Source organism: Monodon monoceros, unplaced genomic scaffold (assembly GCF_005190385.1).
Source record: "Monodon monoceros isolate NGI ecotype Baffin Bay Population unplaced genomic scaffold, NGI_Narwhal_1 Super_Scaffold_19, whole genome shotgun sequence".
Lineage (NCBI taxonomy): Eukaryota > Metazoa > Chordata > Mammalia > Artiodactyla > Monodontidae > Monodon > Monodon monoceros.
Window position 1 is genome coordinate 58,221,800 of NW_021703775.1, and position 25,835 is coordinate 58,247,634.

The following is a 25,835-nucleotide window of genomic DNA, read 5'->3' on the forward strand; positions in this document are numbered from 1 at the left end:
AACTAAATTAAGTCATATTATTCATACAATGGAATGCAACATAGCAACTGAAAAAAGTGAAATAAGTTTACATATATCAGTATGGAAAATTTTCCTTAAAAAGTTGATGCATAAGCAAATTACAAAGTGTTATGTACCCTACAATGCCATTTATGTAAAATTTAAAAACCAAAATCCACTTATTCATTGTGTATGTAAACAAGTGTATGTAAGAGTGCATTAAAACTTTCAAAGGAAGATTGCACGCCAACTTGAAGATAATGACTACCTCTGAAATGAGTACAAGAGGATCTCAATTGTATGTGTAGCATTTCATTAAAAAAAAATCTGAAACAAAAAAAATTTTTTTGTAAATCTTTACTTTTACAACATGAAGGGATACAGAATCACCATACCCTGAATATCTGAATTTGTCTTTCTCTCAAGGCCTTGAAAAATTGAAGTTCAACGCTAAACCTGACTTGGAGGAAGTAGATAGTGGTAAAAATAAAAAATGTAAATGAACAAAAAGCAAAGTCTATATTTTGGCTCATGAAAATTAAAGTCTAAGAAGTTTTAAATAAAACCTCAAAAACCTGCATCTGTCTGTGGTCTTGCTTTCATGACCATCTTCTATTATTTATAAAGTAATATCATCTAAGGTACTAGGTATTATGGCTTGTATTGTGCTGGTGCTCTTTGTGGGTAGATTTCTGGGGTTTCTTTTTATTTTCTTTTCAAATAATCAGCAATGTGTCTGTTGATACTATCTGAAGGTTATCATGTGAACTTAATACTAAAATGAAAATACCAAGTCAAGAAAAAAATCAAGAAGGCCCATAAGGTGCTATACAACCTTGCTCACCTAACAGAATTATCTAATTTTCAAACTCATGTATTCTCTTAAAGCCCACATGAAATGGAAGAACAATGAATTTTATTATGGGGTAATACTTTAACGTAAACTGGAATAAGATTTAACTTCTGAAAGGGAGGTTTCTGAAGCTTTATATACCATTGTGATATAAATAACACTTTTAAACCCATGGTTTGATAGAGCAATATAGCTAAAAGGTTGACAGAAGAAAGAAAATTGGGCAGCTTAAAAAAGAAAATGAACCAAAAAGTTTTCAGAAATAGGGAAAAACTTAAATGTAAACTGAAAACATCAATGTGAACTAATGACTTAAAAAATATTTTAGGGCTTCCCTGGTGGCGCAGTGGTTGAGAGTCCGCCTGCCGATGCAGGAGACACGAGTTCGTGCCCCGGTCCGGGAAGATCCCACATGCCGCAGAGCGGCTGGGCCCGTGAGCCATGGCCGCTGAGCCTGCGCGTCCGGAGCCTGTGCTACGCAACCGGAGAGGCCACAACAGTGAGAGGCCCGCGTACCGCACCAAAAAAAAATATATATATATATATATGTATATATATATATATATACATATATATATATATATTTTTTTTTTTAATGATTTTTCTTTATCCTGTCCCTAAAGGGGCCAAAACAGCCTCTGGTATCATCCTGCCTAAAAACAGTACTACCCTACACTCCCGATTTTGGTATCTAGTACTATTTCTCACAGAAATGAACCAATGCTGCCAGGACGGTAGCTGATTCCAAGTCTTGGAGCAGGGGCCCAAACCAAAATCAGTCGAAACAATATTACCAAGAAGCAAAGATGCCTTCCAAGATGTTCACGCTAGTTCTAAGAAGGGAAAAGAACCCTGGCAGGCCCACTGATGAGCCTGCCAGGGTCATGAGATTTTGAGCCTTTAGTCATCATCACCTCCACAACTAATTAAATGAAATTAGCTGAGACGAAATAAGGCATAAATCCATAAGTCCACGATGATACAAAGAGAGGCATGCAGAAGATTCTAATAATGTTTACAGAAAATGCATTCTACTGATCTACCCACTCAAGTTTTAATCAACAACGAAGAATATAATTAGATGTTTTTCTTTTCGTGTGTAAAACTAATAATATCAGTCAATTGTGATTGACATCTATTTTACTAAAAGAAGTCAAAATCTCTAGGTGCCTCTTGCAAAGCATAAAATTTACATATGGAACATGTAATTGTCATTTGTTGTTTTAATTCTGCTATCAAGGATACTATGTATCAAGGCTACAACCCATCTTAAATGTGGTAATGGGATTATGACTGTATCTCACCATGACAAGTTGTTTCTGTCCCAAGCAGGTTATAAGAGGACATGCAATCTAAAATTGAAACAAATATATTTTATAAAACCTTACTTTCAAAAAAAAATGTTTACTTATTTAAAAAGTTTGTTTCTAGGTGTTTATTTAGAAAGATGTGTTAGATCTTTCTGTATCTTATTCCTTTCAAAACAGAAAAAGAAACAAATTGTTTTCATTTCTTTGCTTTTGTTTATTTTTCTAAAGTAGAGCTAAGGGGGAAACAGTTTCTCTCCCTCTATTTATTTTTAAATTTTTATCTTATTCTGGATTCTAGTTGATTAACAATGTTGTGTTAGTTTCAGGTGTACAGCAGAGTGATTCAGTTATACATATACATGTATCTATTCTTTTTCAAATTCTTTTCCCATTTAGGCTATTACAGAGTATTGAGCAGAGTTCCCTGTGCTATACAGTAGGCCCTTGTTGGTTACCTATTTTAAATATAGCAGTGTGTACATGTCAGTCCCATGTACATCCCTCCCCCCACCCTTCCCCCCGGTAACCATAAATTTGTTCTCTAAGTCTGTGAGTCTGTTTCTGTTTTGTAAATAAGTTCACTCATATCATTATTTTTTAGATTCCACATGTAACCGATATCATATGGTATTTGTCTTTCTCTTTCTGACTTACTTTGCTTAGTATGATAATCTCCAGGTCCATCCATGTTACTGCAAATGGTATCATTCTTTTTAATGGCTGAGCAATATTCCATTGTATATATGTACCACATCTTCTTTTTCCATTCAACTCTCCCTCTGCTTTCAATGCCATTCATTGTCCATTATTGTCTAGTCCATTATTAGGGCTCTAGTACATCTACTCTCGTACTCTTGCTAACAAAGGCACCCAGGATCAAGCAAGAGAAGGGGATGTCTTACTTGACATCAACCTTAAAGTTTTGATATGTCTAGTTGTTTTTAGCGGTATGTGACTACTATTCATAGATTTCACAAATCCCTCTTGAACCCACATAAAAAAATGTATGTCTACACCATTACTTGAAATTAATTAAGTCCCATAATTATCTTCTTTTCATTTGTCCTAAACTTATCCTAATCTTATCAAAGGTTGCCTGTCTTTCTAGAATACTAGAATTTCTTGAGCAAGCCTGTGCTCAGCTTAACCAGGGTCTTTTAAGATTAAGGGCCATTGATCCTTTTGGCCTAAGCTCCTTCATCAGGGCTGCCATCTCTTCCCTCAGTCTAGCAGATCTTCTCTGGCTGGTCTTTAGTTCCACTATGTCCCTTCTAAGATGTGATTGCCAAAACTGCACAGAGGACTCCTGGTGAGGAAACACCACAGATCTACATAACGTAAGATAACCATCGGTTTGTCTTCAGTAACTCTCAATGATGCGCAATGTTATGGTTGGATTTTTATCATTATCAGAGTCCTAAGCTGCTATACCCATAATAATTAACAAGTGTCTTTTCTGAGTTACAGTTCTAAATTATTTAGAACTATTTTAGATTCCTTTTAAACATTTCATTGCCCGGACTTCCCTGGTGGTGCAGTGGTTAAGAATCTGCCTGCCAATGCATGGGTTGGCATGGGTTCGAGCCCTGGTCCAGGAAGATTCCACATGCCATGGAGCAACTAAGCCCATGCGCCACGACTACTGAGCCTATGCTCTAGAGTCTGTAAGCCACAACTATTGAGCCCGCGTGCCACAACTACTGAAGCCCATGCACCTAGAGCCCGTGCTCCACAAGAGAAGCCACCGCAATAAGAAGCCCACGCACCGCAACGAAGAGCAGCCCCCGCTCACCACAACTAGAGAAAGCCTGCGTCCAGCAACGAAGACCAAACGCAGCCAAAAATAAATAAATAAAAATTAAAACAAACAAACAAAAACCATTTCATTGCCTATTTTAAAACCAGTCTACAACTTTTCCTGTTGTTCAGGAACACAAATTTTTAAGACCTTGTTATCTAGATCTAGCATTTGTGGCTCTTCTCTCTCTGAAAGATTTTTCATAAGTTATTTCTCCAGTTCTATATAAAGATGCTAAGTAATTCCAGTCCTAGCATTGATCTCAAAGACCTCATCAACCATTTACATCACCCTTACATTTACATCAACCATTTACATCACCCTTAAATCCCTACACTTTGTTTCCTCTTTCCAGATCCCCTCTCCTTCTTCTGATTCTATAGTTATTTAGCAGATGACTCATTAATTCAAGAAATAGTTACTGGCATCTACTCAGTAGGAGGCACAATAATAGGTGTTAGGAATACGATGACGCAAACATAGGGTCCCTGCCTTAAAGAATTTCAGGCTATGCTACATTCACTGGTGCATCTTTATTTACTTGCCTATTTTACTCCTTAGAAACACTAGTCAGGCACAATTCCTTTTTTCATAAATCATTTGTTTTTCCCCTAAAGAACATTATTTATGTTCTTGATTGTAGAATTCAATGAATTACCCATGCAAGGATGAAACTGAGTCACTTGTACATTCTCAAATCTTTTTAGGTCTGCACTGCCCAATTCAGTAGCCATTAGTCCCATGTGGCTAATTTTAAATTAGTTACAATGAAATGAGATTAAAAATTCAGTTCCTCAGTTTCACTAGCTACATTTCAAGTGCTTAATAGCCACATGTGGCTACTGGCTACCATATTGGGCAGCACAGATTTAGACCATTTCCATCATCACAGAAAGTTTTATTAGACAGTACTTTTTGGACAGTCCTTATGCAAGGCGTCACACAGTGGCCACATATAAAAACAGGTTACACATTTTGGCAAACAATCACTGTCTTCCTCAATACTCATGTGATGCCACGTAGCACTAGAGTAAGTTACATTCTTTTTGTCATTGAGGTCTAAACTAAAATACTGACCTCTATGGAATAGGGTTTTAATTGTAACATAAGACAAAATAATCACTCCTTTTTATGCCTTCTTAGTAACAGAATATATGACTGGGAATGTATAATGAAAGTACCTAAGTAATAGCAATAATGCAATAAATAATCAATTCAACATGGGAAACATCTTAAAGAATCTTACCCTCCTTCACTTTCCGCTTCCTCTGAACTATTACTTGTTGCTGAACTTTGAACTGTGACAAGCCTTCTTTTTCTAGCTCTGTGCTGAGGACTTATCTTGTGAACAGTTATCTTCCCTCCAAGTTCGCCTTGGATATATTCCTCCAGCTTTGGAATGGCTTCTTTAAGAACTCTGATTTCCTCTTTGAGTTCTTCCATATTTGTCAGTAATTCATTTAACTTCTCCAATATCTGAAGTTGCCTTCCTTGAAAGATCGCTGTTGTTCCTTGGCCATTAGGCATTTCATCTTGCAAAGGCATCAAATCAAGTGAATTACCCAGAGAAAGAAATTTAGGTAAATCCATTGCTGTCCTTGGTTTACGAACCTTGTGGTACCACAGAAGCAGCAAGCTGATTCCAGTAGTTCCCACCATGATGCCAAGTATCATTTCTTTGTTTGTGGAACGAGGCATTTCCTGGTTTTTGTTTCTAAAATTAAAAGTATAAATGTAAATGAACATTGTTTCTGTCTTTCCCAAGACAAAAATATTAGGGCTTTTTCAATCAACAAAAACCAAGTCTACCTCATCACAAAAAAATTTAATAACACTTGATAAATCACAAACTAAAATAAACTATGAGTAATTGCCTCTATAATGTATGTGGCTGAATAGAAATACTAACTGTATGGATATTACTGACAACCAGTGTAAAGTATCAACTGTAATTCAGAATTTGTATTCTACTTCTGATCTGAAATTTACTCTTTACCATATATTTTTAAAGGGTATGATAGACGTAAAAGCATCATTATAAATTTCTGAAAAAACTATTTAAGAATTCAAATTATGCTTAACTGTGTCTGAACCTTTTATTTGTATAAAATTAACTAGTGTGCTAATGTCTGGGTTTTATCTAATCTTTAAGGAAAGTCCAAGAAAAAGCTCTTCCTTGGCATCTAGTTAACACTTTGTACTCCAATTTACAGTGATAAACATTTTAAAATGGGCTTTGAGATATAAAATATACAAAGAGTTGTGGCATGTTTGTAACCACCTCATCTCTTTTATTCAACATGGAAAGCAGAGATGCTAATGTATGTGCAGGCTTTACCTCCTTTCTTCTGACCTGGAATTCTTCTGCTTCTTACATTTCTATTTCTGTCTGAGGTCTTAATGTTTTTATTTTCTTTCAAGTGTTCACTTATTTTTAAAGTAATAAAAAAGTAATTTCTTTGACTCCTTTCTCCTTCTGAACTTTCACCATTTTGCATCAAAGACCCAAGCTTTGGGCTACACAGGCCTAAGCTTCCATATAAACTTATAAACTTCCATATAAACATAAACTTGTTGCATATAAACTTAGCTACTTTGACAAAATGCACCATAATCTTTCTTTACTTCATCCACTCTTCACTAGTTTTATTGCTTATCACTGTTCTTAAAGAAGGCCACTAAAGGAAAACAATAATATAAATCCCCCTTTCCTTCTGAGACTTTAAAATGGCAATGAGTATATAAATACAAGGATAAACTTTTGTAATGAGAGTAAAATATAATAAGGCTTTTATACAGACTGTGAAGTTTCCAAAATTGTTTTCCCATCAATTTCCCCTATTTTATAAACAGATAAACACCTGTATTAAATTTTGTTTGCAACTTGGGAGAAATGATACAAATAATGGTAAACTGTCTGTTACGAAATTAAATTTGCAAATATTTCGGTTTTTTTTCCTGACACTTTCTCAAGGAGCAAGTTATTATAGCACTGCCACCCTTAATCCCTGATAAAAGGGAAACAAAGAGGAAAGTACTATGATCTCCCCAGGTTTCCAGTTGGAGGCAATTTCTGGACTATGGCACAGGGAAGGGAAAACCAAACAGAGCCTGGTAATCTCACTGAGTTGAAAAGAGATCAGAGCTCAGAGAAACTGAAGCACCCAGAATTTGTGCCCACTTAGTACTGAAGATGAGGGAGTTATGCAGAGAAAGAGTTCCAGAAATACGCATAGGGCTATTCTTGAGTCTTTTTTTTTTTAATTTTTAAAAATTTTTATTTGTTTATTTCGGCTGCACCAGGTCTTAGTTGCAGCACGTGGGATCTTGGTTGTGGCATGCAGGATCTTTAGTTGTGGCATGTAGGATCATTAGTTGCGGCATGTGGTGTCCTTTTAGTTGCAGCCTATGGAATCTTTAGTTGTGACATGCAAACTCTTAGTTGTGGCATGCATGTGGGATCTAGTTCCCTGACCAGGGATTGAACCTGGGTCCCCTGCATTGGGAATGCGGAGTCTTAGCCACTGGACCACCAGGGAAGTCCCTCTCCTTGCACCTTTAATTGAATACCAATCTGCACATGCATAGAGTGAAACCCCACTGAGCCAGGCAAAAAACAATTTCAAGGGAAAGAACAATTACCAGGAAGCTGTACGCTGAACTATTCCTAAAGATTACACAGAACTGTAAGTGTTCAAGTGTTTACCATCCAGAGTGTAGAGTGTGTATGAGTTACTTGAGACTTTCAGTAGAGGCTTCAGAAGGGTAATGGCTTGCTAATGCAGCTAAACTAACACTAGAGTTAAGGCTATTTAGACCTGCTCTAAAATAGATTAAAAATGAGCCTTCAGGGCTTCCCTGGTGGCGCAGTGGTTGAGAGTCCGCCTGCCGATGCAGGGGACACAGGTTCGTGCCCCGGTCCGGGAAGATCCCACATGCCGAGGAGCGGCTGGGCTCGTGAGCCATGGCCACGGAGCCTGCGCGTCCGAAGCCTGTGCTCCGCAACGGGAGAGGCCACAACAGTGAGAGGCCTGCGTACCGCAAAAAAAAAAAAAAAGAGGCTTCAAAGGATCAAACTGATTCACAAGTAATTTAACTGCCTTCAGTAGAAAGTCCAACACTCTTTACAGGAAAAGAAAAAATCCAGAACTCAACAACATAAAATCACAATGTTGACCATCTAATCAAAAATTACTAGACATGTAAAAATGCAGGAAAATGACAGAGGTGATATAATTAGCAGATAAGGGTTTTAAAACAACTATTACAGATATTACGTTCATTATTTAATATAAATATTAAAAATATGCTAAAGGAAAACATAAACATGACGAGGAAAGTTATAGAAGGCATTAAGCAGAACCATATAGAACCTCTAAAGATAAAAAATAAAATAACTGAAATAAAATTTTACTAAATGAGATTAACAGCAGAGAAACACTACAGGAAAAAAAACATATCAGCAAACCCAAAGACATAACAATAGAAACCATCTGCTATAGAGTAAATATTTGTGTCCCCCCAAATTCATATGTTGAAATCCTAATCCCCAAGGTGATAGTATTGGATGGAGTCCCTTTAGGAGGCAGAGCCCTCATAAATAGGATTAGGGCCCTTATAAAGAGACCCCAGAGAGATCCCTTGTTTCTTCCACGACATAAAGTTACAGCAAGAAGGTGCCAGCTATGAACCAGGAAGCAGGCCCCCACAAAACAGTGAATCTGCCAGTGCCTTGATCTTGGATTTCTTAGCCTCCAGAATGATGAGAAATAAATTTCTGTTTTATATAAGCCACCCAGTCTACAGGATTTTGTTATAGCAGTCCAAATGGACTAAGACAGCATCCAAAATGAAGCACACAGATTTTAAAAAAAGACTAAAAAACAAACAAACAGAAAACCAAGTAGAGCCTATAGGGTAATATCAAGCAGTCTAAAACATATATAATTAAAGGGAAGAAAAGGAGGGGTAACAAAAAAATTTGAAGGAAAAATGGCCAAAAAAATTCCAAGTTGGACAAAATCTATAAACCCAGAGATCCAAGAAGGTCAACATAATCCAAGAAGAATAAATTAAGAAAACCAAACCATGGCAAAACATTATTAAAATGCTGAAAACCAGTGATAAAGAAATGTGAAAAGCAGCCAGTGATGGGGAAAAAAAGACATATTATGTACAGAGAAAAAAAGATAAGATTACAGCAGACACTGTCTCCAAGGCATCACCTCAGAAACTATTCAAGCAAGAAAACAACAGAGTGACCTCTTTAAAGTGTCGAAAGAAACTGTCAACTTGCATTTCTACACCCAGTAAAATACTTTTCAAAAATGAGGGTAAAATAATGAATTTTTTAAACAAAGAAAAGTTGAGAGAATCCATTACCAGCAGCCCTTCACTACAAGAAATGCTAACAGAGGTTCTTCAGGCAGAAGGAAAATAATAACACATAGAAACTTGGATCTATACAAAGGATGAAGAGCACCAGTAGTGGCAAGCATGTGGCAAAATATAAGTCATTTTTCTCATTTTAAGATTTATTCATAAAATATTTGCTTATTACAGCAAAAATGACAATAACATATCATGAGGGTTTTATCATATGTAGAAGTAAGAAAGTGGGACAACAATAGCCCAAAGGCTGGGAAGGGAAAGAGAACATACTGTTGTAAGGGTCCTAAGTTTATAAAGCAGTGTTGTAATAAAGAGCCACAGTTGTCACAGCAAAGGAAACCATAAAAAAGACGAAAAGACAACCTCCAGAATGGGAGAAAATATTTGCAAACGAAGCCACTGACAAAGGATTAAGCTCCAAAATATACAAACAGCTCATACAGCTCAATATTAAAAAAACAAAACCCAATCCAAAAATGGGCAGAAGACCTAAGCAGACCTTTCTCCAAAGAAGACATACAGATGGCCAACAGGCACATGAAAAGCTGCTCAATCTATCTTCTATGATTTCAATGCAAATCGAAACCACAATGAGGTATCACCTCACACCGGTCAGAATGGTCATCATTAAAAAATCTACAAAAAATAAATGCTGGAGAGGGTATGGAGAAAAGGCAACCCTCCTACACTGTTGGTGGGAATGTAAATTGATACAGCCACTATGGAGAACAGTACGGAGGTTCCTTAAATAGCTAAAAATAGAACTACCATATTGAAATATGACTTCAGAACTGAGAAAATCAACTGGGAAAAAAACTAAAATCAATGGAGCAGGTATTTGTTTTAAATAATCACAATTAGAGAATAATAGCTCAAGCTATGTTTGAGTTTTATATCAGTATAAAATGAATGTGCTTCTAAGCCAATAATTTGCAAAATGCCACTCATTAAAAATCAGAACACCTGCTTGCCTGCAGTATAATTTCAAAGGTTATATTACATCATTTACATAACTTTAATACATTTAATTATCACATTAGTAGTAGACACTTGCACTTTAGTATAAAAACACAGTAATTTAAAAATGTATTGACTAGGGAATTCCCTAGTGGTCCAGTAGTTAGGACTCAGTGCTTTCACTGTTGGGGCCCTGGTCAATCCCTGGTCAGGGAAGTAAGATCCCATGGCATAAAGAAAGAAAGAAAGAAAGAAGGAGAGAGAGAGGGAGGGAGAGAGAGAAGGAAGGAAGGAAGAAAGAAAGATTGATTCTTGGTTTAAAAAAAATATATATATATATATATATATATATAGACTAGATAATCAGATACTAAGTATTATTCCTGTCACATTTCAATTTGTAAGGTGCTAATAATAATGTAAAATAATAGACATTATTTTATTATAAATTATTGGCATCTAAAATTAATGGGTAATACATAATTAAAGGTTGTTTGCAGAGATGAGAATTAAGAATTTTGCTGAAACAGTAAATCATCAAAATGTTGACTCTACTGAAATTTCTGCATTAAAATTCCTTTGTAGAACCCGTCATAAAACATTAACTTCAGAAAACATTTAATTTTCATGTTCTAGTTTTAATTAAAATTAATGTTTAGAAATGGAAATTATGCTTTACCAAGTTACTTACAATGCTTTCAGCAATATTTAGCATATATATTCACTTAATTCATCATCAGACTCGTAGGAGGAAATACATAAAATATAGAACTCTGATAAACTCGGAAGATGGATGAAAATTTTTGCAAGGGTAAAGGCACAATATGGGCTATAAACGACCCTGAGTTTTAAGTTTCCCAAGGGAATTGCTCTGAGACCTTGAATTAGCGATTAGATTCTCCACAGCGACCTGGATAACTTGATACTTTCTAAGTGAATTCTAATACTCATATTTCTTTCGGTTTTCATTTTTTTTCCTATTTTATAATTTCTTTTTCATTTAGGGCTCCCTGATGTTTGGCTTATTTGCAAATGTTTGTCCCACTGAAAATCTAGCCTTCATTTTGTGTAAAATAGGTGGAGAATCTGATTAAAACAAAGCAAAACAAAACAAAAACGTTTGCTTAAGTTTCAAAGGTAAGAAAGACCCAGGGAGCCCAGGTGAGAAGCGAGCAAGTGTCTCCTGCAGAAACTCATCGGCGTTTGCAGGGACCCGACAGGCCGAGGCAGTACCCTGCCCGCTCCTCACGCACCCCACGCCGGGCGCCCGCGCGTAAATACTGGCGACCTCCGGGGTTGAAACTTCCCAGGCACCGGCTGGGCGAGGGTTGCGCCAGGGTTAACTGCTGCAAGCCCGCTCTACCGCCCTGAGGAGGATGCCCCCCAGGCTTGCGGACGCCTAGAGGACGCCCGCACGACCCGGAAGTGCGGTGGCCGCCGCCGGAAGTGCCGCCTCGATCCTCGGCCGCATCCCACCCCGGACAGCCGAGATGCCCACTGCCCACCTGTGCAGCGCGAGTTCTCGCCGCGCTGGCCTCTCTGCTGTCGGACACCGGGGACCTGCCGACGGGGTGGCTGGGAGCGAAGCGGCGGGCGGACAGTAGTCCCGGAGCCAGTGGGTCCAGAGGTCCGGCGCCGCGGCCGCCTCGTCCTGACCCAAATAGCCGAGGCGCCGGGGGAGGAGCCCGCGCCGCTCGCCCCGCGGTTCCCGCCTCTTCTCGCCGGGCGGTCAACTCACCGGGGCGGGCTCCCCGAGCACCTTTTACAAACGGAGACAAGTGCGCTCCGCCGGGCGCCTCGGCCCGCACCGGACTTTGCTGCCCGGGTGCCGACTCCTTCAGAGCTCGTCTCCCCGCCTCGACCACCGCGCCCTGGCTCAGGGCCAGCGCGCCCGGCCCGGCGGGAGGCTCGGCGCGCGCTTCCTGCCTCCAGCGCGCTTTCTCCCATCACTGCCGCTCCCGAAACCCACCCTCCCTTCGGTTGTTTCCCGCCCCAAACCCACCCCCCTGCCCTAGTTTCACCCTTCTTCTGTGCCCCTTTCTATACACAACCTTGAACCCTCCGTACGACAGAGTCAAACGTGTACGTCTTGCATCACTTACTAATCAAGTTATCCTAAGTTCACTTTAACTCACTTTCTCTTTTAGTGAGCTAAATCCCCAGCCTCTCCGTCCTCCCCTCAACCCCACCACCATTCAGAGTTGCCTTTAGGCGAAAACCACTATCTTCTCAGATGCCCGACATTCGAGATTTTACCCACCTTCGCTTTCTGTGGTTTGTATAATGAAAATAAAATTCTGCCAAATGAACTCTTAAAAACTGCACATTCACTCCCTTCTGTATTGTCCTCACTTTGAGCTTTAAATTTAGGCTTGCAGTAAACAGTCTTGAGTATTAAATTCCCTACCAATGTGCTGAATGGAATTAAAAACGGACGCATTCCTATTTATCAAAAAACAAAACAAGCAAAAGAACTCCTCTAAAGAATCAGAAGGCTAATTTCACAATCCATACAGAACTATTTACTAATGGAGATTCTACAGGATCTTGAAGACCATAAAACGTTTTCTGAGCTTTAAGCAAGCTGCATTGAAGAATAAGTAAGTCTAGCCACATCATTTTATTAAAACTAAGTTATATTTTGGAAGGCAGCAGACTAATACTTAGCCTCTAAGATTTGAAACTATAAAGCACTCCTAAGAACCACTTTCATTCACACTTTGTTATGGTTTACAAAGATATTACAATATAATGCTAATGTTTGCTTTATTTAAAAAATACAACATAATATAAACCTGTCTAGCAGGGTGATCTCTTTTAATGAGATTTCTTTCCAAAAGAAACTTTACTGTCTCTTCAATAACACTTAAAAGAAGCTTGAAGCACCTTGAGATTTAAGCTTGTCCAGGAGGAGTCCACTGAGTTGTTCACGGCTGCATCCTCAGCACACAGCACAGAAGAGGTCTGCGATAAAAACGTGGAGTGTGGGCTGAGAACAGGGCTTTACCAACCCTCTGCTCCAAAAGAAAGATGTCAGCTGGTACAGACGTGTTCTTCAAGTTCAGGGAGTGGGGTAAAATAGCTGGACTCTTTCTGTATGCCTATGTAACTAACACCTGTTCCCCTTGATTCCGTTTCTTGATCAGTAAAAATTATCTGTGAGGTAGAAACTCACAGAGCGGTGGCCATTGATCTTTGGTAAAGTTAAAACTAAAAAGTAAAGAGACGAGCTATATTCGCCAGGCGCTGTTGTAGGGATGACATAAAAAGGAAGGAATTATTCTACCTATCTCTACTAGGAATGTGGTCTCAAAGGAATGTCTGAAGGGGGAAAAAAAATCACTAGGAATCTCAGAGATGCTGTTTTTCATGGACTGAATGTTTGTGTTCCTCCAAAATTCATTCTATTTAAGCCCTAATCCCCAACGTAATGGTATTTGGAGGTGAGACCTTTGGGAAATAATTAGGTTACGAGGCTGGAGCCCTCTAGAATGGGATGAATGCCCTTATAAGAAGAGACTAGAGCTCTTTCTTTTTCTGCCATGTGAGGATACAATGAGAAGCCATCTGTCTGCAACCCAGAAGAGGACCCTCACCAGAATCCAACCCTTCTGGCACTGTGATCTCTGATTTCCTGCCTCCAGAACCATGAGAAATAAATGTTTGCTATTTAAGACAGCCATTCTATGGTAATTTTTTATAGCAGCCCTAACGAAGACACTTGTATTCATCACAACTAGCACAGCATTACAGTCAGCTGACACCTCTGGTGTACAGGCACTTCACAATTTGTCCCCACCTACTTTTCCAGCTTTTCTCTACCATTTTCACCAGACATCAATCCTTCACTTCACCTATAGGCAAACTACCTTATTTTCTTTCCATAAATCACACGTTTCCCCAGTCTCTGTGTTTAGACTGCTCTCTGTGTCTGGAATACCCTACTCTTTGCCACGTGTCAAAAAACAATTCATCCAGTTTAATCTGCATCCCTTGAGCAGCTACTCTACACATTCTCCTTCTCTCCCAAAGAAGAATTCCTCCAGGCCCCGCCAAAACTCTGCAGAAGGATAAGGAGTTTCCATGAGTAGAAACCCCCTCCCTGCTGGTTTTCTGCACCCCGCTCTCATGTACACTATTATTACCGCTTGGTCAGTGACTGTTGTGCCCTTGAGCTGAACATCTTGAAGGCAAGGATGTATTTATCTTTGTATCCCCAGTGCCTGGCACAGTGCACATACTCTATATAATAAATAGTTGAAAAAAATTCTTTGAAAGTATATGTACACTCAAGAGGAAAGCATTAAGAAATCTGCCGTCTTTTATATGGTAGGAACATGAGAAGCGTATGTCAAGTGTATGTTGGAGAGGGGGGTTTGTTTTATTTTTATTTCTTGGCTTTTATCTAAGTGGTTTATATCCAGGAAGAAATTGAATGACAAAGCTGGTGGAGGAAGGAGCCATCCAAGCATAACTGAAGCTCCGAATTGCCCAAATTAGGTCTGTAAATTGGAGGGAGAACCAACAGCCACAGCAAAAAGACTGATTAACTCTTATACTCAGTTCCTGCTTCATTCTTTATATGAATTATCTTATTCCATCTTCCCAGCAGTCTACTGAGGTAAATTACATTACAGGTGAGAGTTTGCTGCCTATGATGGAACATTGGAAGGGGACTCTTCATAGCACCTTTTGTAAGTACATCATAGCACTTCTCATAGTGTTCTGTCTGCATCTCCTACTTCAGTTACTTGGGGTTCAGCCTTCTCTGCTCCCTCTATGGGAACTGAACCTCCAGACAGAGCACTTATCCCATGGAGGGCTTCCTTGTAGGGGTCTGCCATTATCTCTAAACCACAGGGTATAAAATTATGATGGTGGGTCTATCACGTTCACTGTAGGCTAGGAATAGAGTTTGGGGAAAAATAATCCTGTGTCTAATATTAACAGTTTTGGGCTTATTTTAATTTTAGGGGATCCTTAGAACACAAGAAGATTATTCCCAAAATTTCTGAAAAGATACCTATGACTAAATTGGACCTTCCAAGGGAAAAATGCCTTTTTTGAGAAAGGTATGAGGATAAGTTTATTAACTATTTCCACAAGACTAAGCAATTAGTGTAATAAATTATTAATCACATAAATACAATAAAATAATTGACCCAATATTCCTGTACTGAACGAATCTTTTTTTTTTTGTTTGTTTGTTTGTTTGTTTTTTGCGGTATGCGGGCCTCTCACTGTTGTGGCCTCTCCCGTTGCGGAGCACAGGCTCCGGACGCGCAGGCTGAGCGGCCAGGGCTCACGGGCCCAGCTGCTCCGCGGCATGTGGGATCCTCCCGGACCGGGGCACGAACCCATGTCCCCTGCATCGGCAGGCGGACTCTCAACCACTGCGCCACCAGGGAAGCCCCCTGAACGAATCTTAAATGGTATTTTTAAAAGACATGTATAAGAGGTTAGAAACAATATTTATGTTATATAATTTAGCAATTCAATGTTGAATCAATTTGTTAAAAATATAACTACCTCATTAAAGTATAGAATTCTTATAAGAAAATTTTGTTTTGTTAGAAAAATTAAGTTTTTATTCAATGTCATGTTCAGAAAGGCATATACATTGCCTGATTGATACTAACTTTGGTCAATGATTATCAGCAGTTTTTCCATGACACATAAAGATAGGAATGAAGATTCTTCAGATATTCCAGGAGATTTTGTAAGTCACATTATTACACTGAGTTTCTGAATTCAACCTGTTAACAGCTTTGGATATTCTCTAAAATGGAACTCAACAAAGTCATAGCAAAAAGTCACTTTACCCCTCCCTTCTGTGTTCTTTCTTCATCTTGAGAGAAAATGTTCAGGGATATCTTTGACAGTATGTATGTCAGCTTTATAAGTCAAGGTCAGTTTCATTGTTTGTGGCAGATTGAAAAAAAAGTCAAGTGTTGGTCAGTTAGACAAAATATTGTTACAATATATGCATGTATAAATTAGTTAAAATAACTGAATAGTTTTAATTATATATATAAATTAGAAAAAAAGATTTCATTTAGGACTTGGATGGCAAGTCAATTTTGTGTAAGGTTCTCCTGGGAAAAAAAATGGGGTTAGCAGTTTTCCAGACCCACTGTTCTCAGACTATCCAAAGAAAAGTTATTTTCCCCTAGGAACAATATCTTTCTAGAAATTGTTCAGTAGATAGAGGCAGCCTCTTGGTATGCAAATCAGTCTATAAAGATGGTCACTCTTCTGATGCAGTAAAGACACATTAATTAATCAACCGTTGTTAAAACTTTTTCTATTTCATAAAAGTTGTATTCCTATCTTTATAATTAAGACATATGTTTGGACTCTCATTGAGAGAAGTGAATCTAGAAAGAGATGAAATTCACCACTATGATGATTTTAGAAGAAAGCTTGTCTCATAAAGCAAGTGACCAAGCCATTTGTATTGTAATAGAAAATAATTGTGGTTTGTTCAGAACTGAGAACATATCATAAAGTCATGCTATATAAATCGTGGTTTGTTTCCTAAGTAACCCCATAAAATCCTTCATAATCCATAGGATACTATGCTCTATGGTTTTCACTTGAATTCTAACTCAGAACTGCTGATGTCAGGAAATCATCTATCTGTGCTATGGCCTTGGCTGCTTCCACTTAAAAAAAAAAAAAGTAACCTTGACCTTGCCAGCTGCAGCAGCTGGTAACTGTCCAATGAGAAGAGAGACCCATCCTCCAGCTGCAATGTCTGCTTACCAGCTAATGCAAAAAACTCTTACCACCAGCCACAGCCTCTGCCAGGTTTCTAGCAATAAAGGAACTACCCATTCAGCCATGGGGCTCTTTGACTTCTTCACATGAAGCAAAACAACCCTTCCAATCCTCCTTAAAACAAAAAAAGACAATTCTGACAGTAATGACATTTACTTTCTCTCTTGGTAACAGAAACCTCCCATTTCTCAAATAGAAGGGTACTGAGAGGAACTTTTCTTCTGGACATAATGACATTGTACAGGAAACACAATTCAGGAGGTGTCTGTATTTCATAAATGAAAGACTGTTAACAAACTAATATGAATAATTTAGTTATTTACATACGGACATTTTACAGAGTGAAAATAGCTTCAAAATTTTTCATAAAGCATTTAATTTTGAGAATCCAACTTTAGACATAAAGGCACTTCCAGTATTTTCCTCTGCTAAATATTTGCTATTATGGAGACATGACCATAATTAGGTATCATGATTTTTCTCCTCTTTTTAAGGAGTAGAATCTGTAAAGATCTTTCATCAAAATAATTTATTGCTACTGTGGCTTAAGTTATGACTTAAAAGGCATCAAACACCTAAGTAAAAAATGAAAATTTTAGTTGATTCAAGTACTTTAAAACATTTTGGTACTACCCGTTGTCTTTTCTAAAACCCTGCCTCTCCACTCGTGTTACTATCGTATCTCACATCCATCACTATCAAAAACTATAAGAGAAAATGTTCCACCCACAGCCTTCACTTCCTGGCTTCTTACCAACTTATCGGCTCGTTGCAGAAACCACTAAAACTGCACTGACACTGCTCTCGCCAAGAAGGACAAGGTCTCCTGATTTCCCCAGATAGTGGCTTTTCATCTCTTTAGAGAGTTTCTCAACTTCAGTACTATTGATTTTTTTGGACTGGAGAATTATTTGATGTAGGGAGAATTCTCTGTTGTGGGATGTTTTAGCAGCATCCTTGGCCTCGACCCCCAAGTAAGTTAGTAATAGTAAGCACATTTTCCTAGAGAATTAAACACAGCTGAGCAATGCCCCAGCATTGAAAGAAGGTGCTATAAATTCTTAATTTATAAGTTTTGGATAACTTTTCTTAAAAGCATGGGCCATGTCTTATTCATTTTTCTACCCTCAGTACTTGATGTTCAGTAATATAGATCTTGTATGAATAAATAGATTGATGGATGAGTGAAAATATCTAGGCATCTGAATTTTTCACTTTTCAACCAGAAGCTTTGGCAAGTTTGCACATATGTGACCAGCCTATGTGATTGCTTAAAAAAATTATTTTAATTGTCTAATTCCAAGTAAGGTAGCTTAAAGAGAGAAAGTCCCATTGGCCATGGAACATGGAATTGTAGAGAAGCTGAAAAAGGAGAAATGAAATTTCTGAAATTAAAAAGAAACTTTTGACTTCACCTCAGATACCTAAATCTTGCCTAAAGCCAGCTCTGTTTACCAAATGGCTTTTCTCATCACAATTGTACTATCCAGGTTTTGGAATTCTTTCAAAATATATGTACACTTTAAAATGTTTTAGTGTCACTGGTTTCTGCTTTGCAAGGCCCACTAAATCTTCTAGATAGCATTTATAATTAAAAAGACATTAGTAGGTATTAATTCTATATTCATTTTAGCAAGGAATAAACAGAGGCTCTTATAAGTTAAAATCACATATCTAGAAATGGTAGATTAAAAATTTGATTCCATGTTCTGTGATTCCAGACTATACACTTAATTAAAGCTATGGTGCTTTAATAAAAACCAAGCTGGGTAATGGAAAAAAAAAAAAAAAAGACAAACTGAAAGATTGGGATATTTATGTGCATATAAAGCAACTGGGTTGCTTGCTGATTAAAGTAGATTCTCTGACCACCAAACCTTCAGATTCTTAGTTCTGAGATGGGGTCCAGGAATTTGCATTTCAAAATATCATCCTGAGTTGATGTTGCATGAACCACCCTTTGAGAAACATCGCATGTAGCCAAATTTCTAAAGTAACAAGGACATCAAACAGCCTTATTCTAAAGGCACAACTGCTGAATCTGGTTTTTATTCACTTTTGGTCTTTTATGCAAAAAGGGGTTCAAAGACCATGTGGAAAGGAACCAAATGAAATTCTGGTTTTGGAAACTGAGTACTTCATTGGGGGTTTTCCTTGCTATTACTCCTGAGAGAGAGAGAGAGAGAGAGAGAGAGAGAAGAAAATAGTTCCCTTTCTTTCAACACGAGAGGAAACGGGCCCGCTTTTCCAGTGTCTTCTGACAGGTGCACCCCTGGCCCTGGGGCCTGTTTGGCAGCTCTCAGCTCACGTGTCCTAGCAAGCCTTCAAGAGATGAGATGAGGCAATGATCACATGAGCAGCACCTGCTCTTTCGTTCTTGGCCAACGGGTTTAGTGCTGTCATCCAGGTTAATCATTTGTATCACAGTCGTTCTCTGCTCGCCAAATTCCTTTGCTCCCACCACCTAATTCTCAGGATATGGATAACCAGTGAACACAATCAAAGATTTCATGCAAGAGGTATGAGAATGCTTTCTGCCTCCTTTTATCAGACACATAACACTTTGCAATCATGGCGCACTTGGGAGCATTCAAAGTGCTTCCACGTGTTTGTGTTATTGTCACCCCAACCTCTGAGATGGACAGAGCATGGATTTTCATTTTTACCTCACAGATGAGGATACAGCCTCTCAGCGACTAAGTCACACAGTAAATAGAAACTCAGAGCTCTGGACTTTCCTAGTGGCGCAGTGGTTAGGAATCTGCCTGCCAATGCAGGGGACACGGGTTCGAGCCCTGGTCTGGGAAGATCCCACATGCCACGGAGCAACTAAGCCCGTGAGCCACAACTACTGAGCCCACGTGCCACAACTACTGCAGGCCATGCGCCTAGAGCCTGTGCTCCACAAGAGAAGCCACTGCAATGAGAAGCCCGTGCACCGCAAGGAAGAGTAGCCCCCACTCGCCACAACTAGAGAAAGCCTGCGCGCAGCAACGAGCACCCAACACAGCCAATAAATAAATAAATTAATTAATTAAATTTTTTTTTAAAAAAGCTCAGTGCTCCTCACTTATGATGGAGGGCTCTTTCTTGCCTGTCCTGCTGAAGCCTAGTTGCTAGTGTGCATTTCTGCTGTGTGTTGGCTGGGCAGTGAGAGCTAGTGTAGGCTCAGACAATGGGTGTGCAGAAGGGGTAAGGCAGTGTTAGTTTATGTTTAATACACAAAATAATAATAAGTTCACTGAAGTTTCCCCCTTGTGCATTACTTATTTTACTTATAGGGAAAGAAAACTTTAAAATGTTAAAGAATAAAAATGCTACCCCTTAAGCTGGGACGAAGTGTGAGAGTGGCATGGACATATATACACTACCAAATGTAAAATAGATAGCTAGTGGGAAGCAGCCGCATAGCACAGGGAGATCAGCTCGGTGCTTTGTGACCACCTACAGGCGTGGGATGGGGAGGGTGGGAGGGAGACCCAAGAGGGAGGGGATATGGGGATATATGTATATGTATAGCTGATTCACTTTGTTATACAGCAGAAACTAACACACCATTGTAAAGTAGTTATACTCCAATAAAGATGTTAAAAAAGAAATGCTACCCTTTATTACTGACTAGCAAAATACTGGATGCTGTTTCATAGTTTTCTTTTATGAAATGTCTTCCAAGTCTTGACCTTAAAGATGACAAACATGTTCATTATCTTCATCTAGCACTGATTTCCAGTTTCCTTAAGATTATTTCCAGTCCAGTGCTTTTGTGGCAATCACAACTTGTTAGATCTTTGTTATAAGGTTCTGTAGTGTGTTTTTAAATTCATAGACTTAAAATTAGAAGGGATTTAGGGAGGTCACGTAGGTGACATCTAAAGGAGTATTTCTAGGGTTCTACATATAAAGTCAGAGGCCTTGTTGGGGGTGGGTATGCTTGTGACCATTATTAGCACAGCTTGGGGGAAAATCTGTTGCACTTTACCCAGATAGAGCAAGCACTTACACTTTCAAATGAAAGCTTGGGATAACTGACAAGGATGATGTAAGTTTGCAGGTTCAAAACACTGGAGCAATTGGAAATTTACTTTTCAAAACATTGCCTCAATTTCTAACAACGGTTCTCACAAAAAGGAGGGCCTTTTGAAGTATATCTCAGGAATAAAAGAGTGATAAAATTCGGCAGCTTTTGAACTTTTGTGATAACCAGAAAAGATAAGGCAGGCTCACATTCACCACATGAATTGCTGAGAAACCATTCTCATGATTCCAACTCAAAGGGAATGTGCCTCTCAGTACTTTTTGATTATCCTGAACACTACGGTTTTATTAGACTGGGTTTCCTCAATCATCAATTAGATCATTGACGAAAATCACACAGGGGATAAATTCATTAAGAGTTGTTGTAGGAAAAGCAAAATGTAAAGAATGAAAATCTAGGTGGAGATGGGATCACCAAACAATAGCACAGAGGCCACATACTCTGTCCACACGTATTATATGTTTACAACATCTAAATATCCATGATAGTAAGTCTTTTATTTGATCTGTCATGGTACTATGCAAAAGCCACGTAAAAGCACTGCAAACAGAGAAACCATATCAGGAGCGGAACTAGAATTGGAAGCAAGGCACGAAGAGGATGGTACTGAGAGGATAGAGCCTTCTCTTGTTGGACATAAACATCTCACGGAACGTCTAACTCAGAATAAGACACTGCAATACAAAATGCCAAACACATGTCTCTCTTGCTAAATGAGTAACTGCTAATTCTTTACTAGTTACAGTTTTATCCTACCTCTAGTTTGCCCTCCTTGTATGTGAGATTTATTAAGATACCCTTCCTAGAATTGCTCCCTGTTTCTGACAATGCACACTCTAGAGCATTCCTTATACCCTCCCGAAGATTACCCAACCCAAACCCAAATCCTATATGTTCATTCTAATAACCTCTTTCGAGACACCTCACCATCAACCCTAGGTGTGCTCCTGGTGGTCTTTTGGCTGGAGAGCATTGACAGTTAAATTATTAAACTCTTTAAATATCAATAGGTAGGTAAAATTTTTTCATACTGGAATTCTTGGGTCAAAGGGATAAATGTTTAAAATTGTGATCAATATTGCCTAATTGTCCTCCAAATAATATTCAGTTTTAAATGCTTACCAGCAGTTTTTCTATCAGTTGTTAGCCTTTTCTTATGGTTGTGCAAGATTTTCTTTGTTACAATAACACTGGTTACAATAAACCAGACACTCTTCTAAGTGTTTTCCATGTTATAAACAAACTCTTGTTAATCCTCATACCAAACCTGTGATGTAAGTTCTATTATCCCCATTTTACAGATGAGAAAACTGCCGTGATTAGAGGTTATGCAGTTTGTACAAGGTCACATGTCTGGGAAGTGCTCGAGCTGATATTTGAACCAAGCAGTGTGAGTCCAGAGCCCCTGCTTATAGCCACGATGTCATGGTACTTTATTGCAGTAATGGTAAATGAGCAGCACCCACATGAAGAAAAAGTTAAAGCCCTAGTGAGAGACATAAAAATAGGCTGGAGTAAATGAAAAGCCATTCTATATTCCTGGATATAAAGATTTACTATTTTACGGATGTTATGTTTCCTCACTTTAATCCACAAAATTTCAACTCAAAACAGGCCATTCTGGAGTATTTTACAAAATTATTTTAATGTTCAACTGGAAGAACAAAATGTATGAACAATCAAAAAAAAAACTCTGAACAATAATAATGAAATTAGACCATCTCTACCAATTATTAACGTTTACTATAAAATGGATACAACAGCACAGAACCAGTGCAGGAATAACGTAATTAGCCCTGACCATGGGCTTTTCACCTCAATAAGCCCTAGTGATTCTCAACCCAGTGACAATTTTGACCCCCAGGCGAAATTTGGCCATTTCTGGAGACACTTTGGTTGTTATGACTGGGAAGAAGCTATTAACATCTAGGAGGCACCGGACGGAAAGCTGCCAAACTTCTTTCAATGTTCAAGACGGCTCTCCATAACAAAGAATTATCATTTCCGAGTGTCACAGTGCTGAGGTTGGGGAATTCTGCCCTAGGTGAATTTTAAGGGTAGGAGGCTGTGTCATAACCCCTGAAATCACATCATTTAGGCACCTATTTAAATTTGTCTTTACATCTAGAGTCACTTAGTACTGGATCCTGTTCATGGAAACCATTTTCTGATTTCTTTCTGAAGACTTTATATAAACATATTCCATAGATGCCTTTGGGGGTCTTGAAAGGAAAAAGTTCATGTGACTTAAAAGATTTTGCTACAAGTCTATGAACTGAGACTGTCTGTTTATAACCTATGCTACATCCAAGGGTCCACCGTGCACCTACTATGTACCTGGCAAGGTTCTGGAGTCTGGCAAGACACGCGGGGTGACTCAGGGCAATGACATTCTCATGGGGAGACACGACAGACAAACCAGCAACTCTAAAATATGCTGGCAGAGCTAATGGCTATGGTAAGCTGAAATAGGGCAACGTGACAGAGGGGCAAGTTTAGACTGGATGGTCAGAGAAAACCTTATGAGGAGGAAGGCTCCAAGCTGAGACTCAAGTGAAGGACAGCACAAACAGAGGGAACAGCTGGGCAAAGGCGTTTAGCTGGGGATGAGCTTGGCATGTTAGATGAACAAGCAGAAGGCTGCTGTAGCTGCACCACTGTGATGGAGAGACAGTGGTACAGGATGGGACTGGAGGTGTAGGCAGGGACCACATGCTAGAGACCATATAAGAAGTTTGGCTTTCATTCTAAGTATAATGGGAAGCAGGAGAGTGCAAGGATCTGGTTTTCATTTTTAAAGAATTGGCCTGGATACTCTGAGCATGGAGTAGAGGACAAATGTAGAAGGAGAGAGTCCAGCTGGGAGGGGTTTCAGTTCATCCAGTGGAGAGGCAATGGTGGTGTGGACAGGGGAAGTAACAGGTGACATGGAGAGAAAGTGTGCTGGGATTTGGGCGTGGCTGGGAAGACTCATACCAGGTCTGGCAGAGTCCTAAAATTCAGATAATGATGTGTTTTCCCAACCTGTGGGACTTACTGCTTCTAAGTTCAGTGGGTAGAGTATTTGTTCTTCCACCTTTGTTTTTTTTTTTTTTTCTTCCACCTTTGAATTCTGCATATGTAGGAAATTTCACTGGTGAAAGTCACATGCTCACCATTAGCAGCTGTAAATCTCTAGATAAAGGATGGTGATACTAGAAGGGAGGGGGTGAATAAGGGTGGTAGCAAAGAATGTATTTGATATTTTGTGAGTTTGTTTGGCCACATGCTATAAATGTAATAAGCTCTGAGAATTTTTGCCTGAAGGAGAAAAGTGGAAAACACATATCACTCAGGAATGCTTTTAACCACAGGTAACAACAATAAAATAATCCAACTAACAGTAGCTTTAAAAAAAAAAAAAAGCAAGTGGTTGCTGGCATTGATTCACCAGTCAATGATGCCATCAAAGGCCAGACTCTATCCTCTGCGCGATCGTCCACAACATTGGCTCTTGGTCCTAACGCTTGACTTGCCCAAGGTGGGAAGAAGGGAGAGACATGGTGCCAGTTATCAGGAAAGAAAAGCTGTCTCAGAAATCCTCATGAAACTTATGCTTGTAACTCATTGGGGCTGGAAATGGAACACATAGACATTTCTAGTTGAAAGAAAAGCCAGGAAAGGGGATTTTCTGACCTCCAGAGTGGAAGAACGGAAGAGTGAAGGAGATTGTGAATGGTTTTGGGTTAATCAGCCAACGGGGTCTGCCACTCTGACCAAGTGGCAGGTGAAGTGTGTAACCCAGATCCAGAAGCGGAACTCTGCAATACACAGAAAGGGATCTAAATTCCTACTGTATGTACTGGCTGTTTTCTCAGTCTCTCCCTTGTCTTGGTACAATACTATCTTAATGTTTCATGTCATACGATAACATATTAATGCAATTATTGAGAGTTCTCTCGCACTGAAGAGTTTTTAAGCAATATCATTGTCTCTTCAATCGCGTATCCTAATTTTTAGGTGCAATTTAAATGCTCGATTTTCATACACTATGGATTCTAAGAATATCTTCATATGAATTGACGATTGCTGGCAAACTCAGGCAAGGTTTCCTTCTGAAATAAGAATTCTTATGTATTCTGTGGTTTATGTAAAAGCCTATGGTTTGAGATGCCTTCAGCAGGATGGAAGAAGTGGACAAGAAGAAAAAGAACAGAAAACATAGTAACCAGGTGGTGAGCACTTTTAATGATGAGAGCTCTCAGGAATATTGTCTTGAGGGTGTTATAGAAGGTAGATGCAATTAAGCTGTAAGGAAAGAAATTGGGCCCGGGGAGTATGGTTTTTGCAAAAGAGGGGAAATATAGTCTTTAAAACTAGAAAGTTAAAACATTAGGAATCATTAAATGTAAACTAAAATTTATTTTTTATCTTTAAATGTTTAAGATAATTGTAATGAATATCTAATCATAGTGTCTGGATTCTCATCTGCCTGATTTTCCCTGTCCAATTTTTCTAGATCCAAAGAATCACAGCAGGAAAATTAGAATACAAACTAAAACATTTTTATTCCATCGTCAGAGCTTATAGGACTTAGCTCTGCCATGACTTTTAATGTATTGCTTGGACATCTCTGGCTGCAAGTAACAGAAAACCAACATGAAGTGCCTTAAACACTCAAGATTTTTATTATCTCACATCTTCAAAAGTCTGGAGGTTAGACTGATTCAG

At 38.9% G+C, this 25,835-nt stretch overlaps 1 protein-coding gene across 2 annotated transcripts in view; it reads right to left on the bottom strand.

Moving 5' to 3' along the window:
• RMDN2 (regulator of microtubule dynamics 2) overlaps window positions 1-12,282 on the bottom strand; it is a 68,764-nt gene extending 56,482 nt beyond the window's left edge. For both annotated transcript variants that reach the window (XM_029232648.1, XM_029232649.1), the window contains exons 1-2: window positions 11,815-12,282; window positions 5,208-5,675 (exon numbers count right to left, since the gene is read on the bottom strand). In XM_029232648.1, the coding sequence (XP_029088481.1) occupies window positions 5,208-5,659 (452 nt within the window). In that variant the 5' untranslated portion in view covers window positions 5,660-5,675; window positions 11,815-12,282. The remainder of the gene's footprint in view (window positions 1-5,207; window positions 5,676-11,814) is intronic.
• Between the last annotated feature and the right edge of the window lie 13,553 nt (window positions 12,283-25,835).